Source organism: Muscardinus avellanarius (assembly GCF_963383645.1).
Source record: "Muscardinus avellanarius genome assembly, chromosome: X".
Taxonomy (NCBI): domain Eukaryota; kingdom Metazoa; phylum Chordata; class Mammalia; order Rodentia; family Gliridae; genus Muscardinus; species Muscardinus avellanarius.
Window position 1 is genome coordinate 90,164,276 of NC_137792.1, and position 7,437 is coordinate 90,171,712.

The 7,437-nt window shown below is 35.2% G+C and overlaps 1 protein-coding gene across 1 annotated transcript; it reads right to left on the reverse strand.

Annotated features, from left to right (window-relative positions):
• Positions 1 to 419: 419 nt before the first annotated feature.
• Positions 420 to 1,514, reverse strand: AGTR2 (angiotensin II receptor type 2; the record flags this gene model as incomplete). The annotated part of the gene is made up of 1 exon (XM_080719151.1): positions 420 to 1,514. Exon 1 carries the CDS (start codon positions 1,509 to 1,511, stop codon positions 420 to 422), a length of 1,092 nt encoding a protein of 363 aa, XP_080575277.1. The 5' UTR covers positions 1,512 to 1,514.
• Positions 1,515 to 7,437: the final 5,923 nt, after the last annotated feature.

Genomic DNA, 7,437 nt, shown 5'->3' on the forward strand with positions numbered 1-7,437 from the left:
AATAATGAAACAATTTAAAACAGGCCCTTGTTCAAGAGGACAGAAAGCCTTCCTGATTTAAAAAAAAATATATGTATAAAGCCCCACTAAGAAATGCTGGCATTTTTGAAGGAGAAACCTAATCCCCTAAGTCATTATTCTCAATGTATTATTAATTATAATTTGAGATAAATTTCTGATTAGTCTTAACTTGTGAATATGTCTTGCAAGACAATCTTGAACCAATATACCAGAAAACTAATGGACAATACTGAAAGTCATTGGAGGATAAAATTTAGTTTGACTTGGTTTCCTAATTTAAAAGAATGAATAAAGATCAGGTGGGGGGAATTTATTTTGATAAAATCATTTAAAGATCGATCATTGAGATGGACCTCAAAACAATAGCCACGTTGGTTACCTGCATTGCACTCTTATTTTTAAGACACAAAGGTGTCCATTTCTCTAAGAGAACTACTTTTTCGGCAAGACACACTCTCTCTCTTCCCTTGGAGCCAGGTAATGGGAACCCTACACACACTGCGGAGCTTCTGCTGGAACCTGTTTCCAACAAAACAATACAGAAAGGGATTAACACAGCTGTTGGTGAATCCCAGGAGGATGGCAAAAGGAAGTGCCAGGTCAATGACTGCTATAACTTCACAGCTACTAATGACACCCATCCAGGCCAGAGCATCCAAGAAGGTCAGAACATGAAAAGGAAGCCAGCAAATGATGAAGGCCAGGACAACAGCAGCAGCCATCTTCAGGACTTGGTCACGGGTTATTCTGTTCTTTCCATAACTATTGGTCTTCAGTAAGTGTTTTCGGATCCCAAAGTAACACGTTGCTATGAATATTAAAGGAATAACAAAACCAAGGATATTTTTCATTAAGGCAATCCCAGCTGACCACTGGGCATACTTCTCTGGTGGGAAAGCCATAATACAAGCATTCACTCCTAAATATTCAATGGTTCTCACATCACGGAAATAAAATGTTGGCAGTGAGGACAGACATGCCATACACCAAACAAGGGGAACTATATAAGATGCTTGCCAGGGATTTCTTCTCTGAGACAGAAAGGGATAGATGACTGATTGGTACCTATCAACACTCATGCAGGTGATAAAAAAAATGCTTGCAAACATGTTCAGGGTCAGAAAAGAACCAAATACTTTGCACATCACGGGTCCAAAGAGCCAGTCATATCTGTAAGAATAATAGGTTGCCCAGAGAGGAAGAGTAGCCAGAAGGAGTAAGTCAGCCACAGCCAGATTGAAGATGTAAATGCTGGAAACCTTTTTAGGACCCTTTTGACAACAAAACAGTGTAACCACAATGGTATTAACAAGAAACCCGATCACAAATATAATGTAGTAGAGAATGGGAATTGCATCTAAATGCTTATCTGACGGCTTATGCGAGCAGGTAATACTGGACTCATTGTCGCCAGATATGTTTACAAGTCCCAAGTGAAGACTGCCAGTGATGTTTCTGCTGATGGCGGCAGGAGTGAAGTTGCCCTTCATATTGAAGTGTCAGCTCTAAGCCTTCTGCAGAAGGAAAAAAATCAGGGCAGTTAGAATGCATACAAAGCTTAGGATATATTTGAGTCATTAGCATTTTGAGTTTGTCAAAAGCAAACAAAGGTGAGTGATTATAGAAAACACCATGAAATAGGAACATGCCTGTGAAATAGAATGAATTTTACATCTTGAAAAAGAAAAGAATAATTTTCTCCATAGTAGCAGGAAATAAGACATTTCAGCCTCAGGAACTGAAAATTGTGAACCATTTGTGCTCTGTGCCCCACTTTTCTATAATGTTTTAGAGGTTTAAAGAAAACTGTTATTGCAAAAGGTTAGACAGGCTAGAAAATGTGTGAAGCAACTAAGAAAAAAATAAGAAAAGTTTATAACTCAAAAACACTTGATCATATATTTCAGTCTGTGTACTTTCTAAAAAGCACATTGATGTCTGCTGTTTCATAGAGAAATACTATATTCAAGTAACTATATAGAAATTATTATAGCAGTGGAAAATATAAGTAATTTAAGCTATGGAAAAATAAGTAAGTGTACAAGTGACTGAAAGAATATACAAAAGCAACATATTAGGATGGGGATCATAGCTGGTTTTTACCAATTAAAAATGATCTCTGGTTCTACTTACAATTCTTACAATTGTTTTCACAATAATGATATAATTATGAAGTTATGGTATATGTGCATATATCTAAAACTTTTTCTCATTTTAATGATCATTTAGCTTTAAATATATATTATTTAGAAGTTTAGTCTATTTAATAGAACAAGTTCATTTTAAATCTAATTGAGAAAACGAAAAGAATAAAACAGCGAAAATTGTTTCAAGGTAAAACAGAAATCATTTTGATTGTACAATGAAATAAGAATTGACTATCAATGATTAATTGCAATATAGTCTTATCATTTTTCCTTTGCTATCTTTTCAGTTTAACAGAACTAAATAGTCCTTGTTCTCAAACATTATAATCAGTGTTCAGATTTTAGGGATATTATTTTTGGGTTTTATGCTATCAACATGATTTTGAAACAAAGAAAATTAGCTAAATATTTAAAAACACTAAGAGAAAAAACGATTACTTTAGATAATTTATAAGTATGTACAAATAAACTACCTTAACATATAATCATTAAAAAAAAACCTAGTAATTAGCAAACTACCATTTTTGTCTAAAGCTCATTTTTGTATGACCTTACAAATTCACATGAAAGAATAAAAATAAATACTACTGAAGACTTACTGGTTATTGAAGTTTAAAGCAGTTATCATAAATCAGCTTTCCCGGTTCCTAAATGCACTCCTGCAAGAGAAACAGCAATTAAATAATTTAGTTTTTGTAAAAAAAAAATACAGTGTTAAACACAAGTAAAGGGGAAAGTCCATCCATAAAAATATTTTCATTTAATGAATTTCCTACTTTTTAATTCAAGTATGTATAAATTGTTCAAACTTACCTTAAAAATTCAGGCTGAAGAATGCTTTGAATTCTGTGCTTATTCGCTCCCTTAGTCTCTGGGACGTAATAGCACCAGATCTCTGGTTTCCTTCTTATATGTTCGGTCTGTCCACTGGGGAGCCTTCAACCTACATAATTCTGGGACTGACTTATGAACACTTGCCAGCTTTCCAGAGGGAGGGATTTTTTTTTCTTTTGGCTGCAAAACATTAATCTGAAATTCTCACTGTCTCCAATCATAACAGCTCATTCAAATAAATCTCAAACAACAAAAAAATGAAGTTTCCACAAATGCGTTAGAGAATTTTGAAGTCAGTAGCTTACTTTAATCGAAGAACATAATTATTTACAGAATTTTCTCTGTCTTCTTTTCTGATTCTGGTACTGTAAAATGAATTAAGGTGGAAAGTCAATAATTTATTCTAGAAGCAGAATCTTTGTTCAGAAACATCGTTTATAACCTTCAGTACTTTCTGAAATTTTTATCCCTGTTTATTGAAAAACAATGGCCACTTTACATGAAATCTGCAATTTCTGAAGTTTCCCTTGCTTTAAACAGTTTTTGCTGGTTTGTGGCTGGAGATTTGGAGATAAGATGGATATACTTTTGATGTGATGAAAAAAGTCATTAATAATTAGTGCCTCCTTTCATAGGACCCTGTCATATTTGTGGCTCAAATATAAAGCACACAAGGTGAAGAAGGACTAGGAAGCTATTTCAGCCTAGATCACGGTTGTTGCTGCTGTTTTTCTTCTCATTGTAGTAAAAGTGATCAGTTTTACACAGTCTAGCTGAAGCAAGAGTAATAAAAGGAAGAAAGCATATAAATTATTGTAGTGTAGTGATAACACTAACTGACAAGTGCTATGTGCTGAAAAATGCAATACGTGCTTTATGCTTATTTGTTTGATATAGAGGCAACTGGTAAATATTTGGTATTTGGGCTCCAACCATCCAGCTTTACAAGCCCAGCTTTACTGCTTCCTCACTCTGTGACTGTAACCATGTTACTTCCCTTTTTCTCATCTCAGTTTTCTCATCTGAGAAATGGGGATGATGTCAATTACCTACATAATGTAGTTGCAAAGATTAAAAGTACTAATATATTTGAAGTACTTAAAATTGTGTCTAGGATCATAAGTTCTTTAGTGTCACAAATCAGGAAACTAAGGCTCTTGGAGTTTAAATTAATTTTCTGAGTTCACATAGCTATTAAATGAGGGCATTTGAATTTCAAATGAAACTAATGTCAGAGCTTATGCTTTTAACCTCTGGACTACAGGAGGAACCAGGAGCCGGTCCTTGAATCTTACCTTTTGTTCAGGCAAAAAGAAATCTGTGGCATTTACAGAAAATCACTACTGACAATTCATAAGCTATTTCAAAAACACAAAAGGAACAGGGAAAGAGTTCAAAGGACTGATAGGCAAGGAGAAATGTTTTTGGTAATATTTTTAGCAAAACATGGAGATGATAAAGAGGAGAAATGTGTAACTGGATAGTTTTCTATAGTTAGAACAGCTGCAAAAAAGCCTATCAAGTGCTATGTGCATGTATGTCACTATCATAACGAACCACATTATGATGTGAGATTATAACACACCAATAAAAATATATAAAAAGAACAGATAAACTGGGCATGGTGGTGCACACCTATAATCCCAGCATTTGGGAGGCTGATACAGGAGGATTGCAGTTTGTGGACAGCCTCAGCTACTACAACTGCAACTCAGTGAGACCCTGTTTCAAAATAAAGAATAAAAAAATAGAACTGGGAATGGAGCTCGGAGGTAGAATGCCCCTGGGTTTCATCCCCCGTACCACAAAAAAAAAAAAAGAATAAAAACAGATAAACCAGAAAATTCAGAACATTTAAATGAGCAAAAGGATTCCAATTATTTTATGGACCATATTTTTCAAAGACTCCTTAAGAGCGCAGCTATACATGCTGCAGGCTGTAGGCAGGAGAAGATGGCGTCCTTCTCTTTAGTAGGTGGGCACCTAAAACAAGAGTTCAGCAAAAGAACAAGGAAAAGGAAATGAACATGGGTGACAGAGGACAAAATTACAAATAGTAAGAGAAAAAGCAGATGGCTTTTGACATTTGTCTGTTTCACCATTATTAAAGTCAACCCTGCGGCACACAGGCAGATGAGATCAGTACAAAGAGGTTGACATTGCCTGAAAACTTCAGTAAGACTCACAGACTCACCCTGCACCATCACAGCATTTCTTTCTTTCCATAGACTGAGTTTGAACGTTGACAAAAGGGACCTAATATGCATATGCATCATTTTATTAAATAAAAATAATTGTTTTGCTGCTCTGGACAGATTCAGGTTGAAGCTCTGTCTAAATGATGGAAAACTGATGTTTGGGAAACAAAGAGTGGGCACATATGTTTATCAGCAGGAGAGTTCAAATAGGAACTGTTTTCACTCTTTGTTTAAGCCTGGTTTCTCCCTCCATTTCAAATGTTTGTTTTGCAACATACAGGGGAATTTTCCAGGCCAGAGCCTCCTGAGTGGTCACCATGGGTCAGATTCCCACCCCACATTATTTCTAGCCCCCTCTCCCGCCCCTTGCAAAGAACCAGCCAGGAGGTGAGCTATAAACTTTGAGAACTCGCCTCCGGGAGACCTAGCCTTGAACACTCCCCAGGAGCAGGGGACCTTGTCTAGAGCTCGTGTCCTTCATTACAGTAAGTTCTGACGTAAATAAAGTTTAAAGAGGCACACATTTCCCAGGAGATTAAAAAGACATTTACTTTGTTTCTTCATAATCTAGGGAGTATAACTTTTCACAAGCCCAAAGAAAAATTTGTAACTGCAGGGAATTGAGGGAAAAATACAAAAAGAATACAGATGATATTCACAGCACTTAAATAAAAAAAAATGCAGCATATTATTGATTCAGCAAAGAACTCCTAGTTACACCAACAATGTAAATACATTTGACAGTCAGATAAATGTCAGTCATGGGAAGCAACACAACAAAAAAATTCATTCTCCTGGGGACTGGGATAGTTTTGTGTTGGAAAATTGACTTAAAAAGCTTTGGGTCACTTTAATAAATTATGCAAAACTTCAGGACAAGTGCAGATAACCTAATAGAATTAAACAATGGTAAATCACACTAAATTATTTTCCTAAGAAGTACCTATTGTTTTTGTGAGATTACTTAGCAATATATTTATTTTAAAGGATCAGTTTTTTTAATATTTTAAGAGGAATTTTTCCTGTGCTAAAAGGAAACAAGGCTCATAGGAAATTTTTATTTGTCTTTCTCACCCCTACTCTCCACACAGATAAGGCTTCCAAGGAGAAAAGGAACATATAAATGTAACATTTTGCTCAGATATATCCTGGTTAAAGGCTTATAGGGTTCAGGATTAGAGGTGCAGATTATGAAATGATTGAATGAATAATGGTCCATGCTTTTTAGTCGGTTTCTTGGAATCATTTTAATTTTTCCCACCCCAGATAACTCTCTGAGTCCCTATAACTTCTCTCAAATTTAACACAAACACACACACACACTCACACACAAACACACACTATTCACACATACACCCAGGTTCATTCTCATATGAATATTCCTTCAATTCACTTATCCACAGATAAGTCTTACTTTAATTGCCATTGGGCTTTTTCAGACCTGGAGGTCCCTGAAAGGAAGACAGTTCTGAAGTTGTGTACTATCAATAATTATTTGCAGATTATATTTGCACCTCTTTTGTTTTCCAATAGAATAAGAACAGGAATGTTAGGATGAAGGCAAATGGAAAAGGATAAAGAATTTCATTCAGAACTAGCAATCAGTATGACCACTTTATAGAAGCCAGCCTAAAAATTAAGGGAAATTATCAATGAGAGTGATTATATTTGCATTAAATTAAATGTCTATGTATTACATAGAGAGTGATTGAGAGGGCTATTAAATCAGCTAACAAAGTGAAATCCACATGGTCAGATGAATGAACTTGAGAGTCAATACATTCCTAAGACCAGTTGCTTCCAGCTGAATCCAGTCCTAAGAACAGAAGGGAAAACAAGAGATATGATTTTCCTTTCCCTAAAGACATCTGCAGGTATGAGGATCATGTTCAGGCTACAATATCACAGAAGGTGCCATAGTTCTACCAAATAGTATCTCAAATGCTATATAACCCCACTGGTACAAAAATATTTTAGTATGTTTATTTGTACATTGTCATTATTCATCATAGTGAGGTTCAAATCAATACAAACTCAAACAGTGCCTTCTAGAGCTTACAAATTCAGCAAAGTAGCCAGAAACAAAATCACTTACAAAATAAGTAGCTTTTCTATATACCAAATATGAATCCACTGAAAAAGAAATCTGAAAAATAATTTCATTCACAACAATCTCAAAAATAAAATACTTGGAACTAAATTTAAGCATGGAGGTAAAGGTCATCTACAATGAAAAT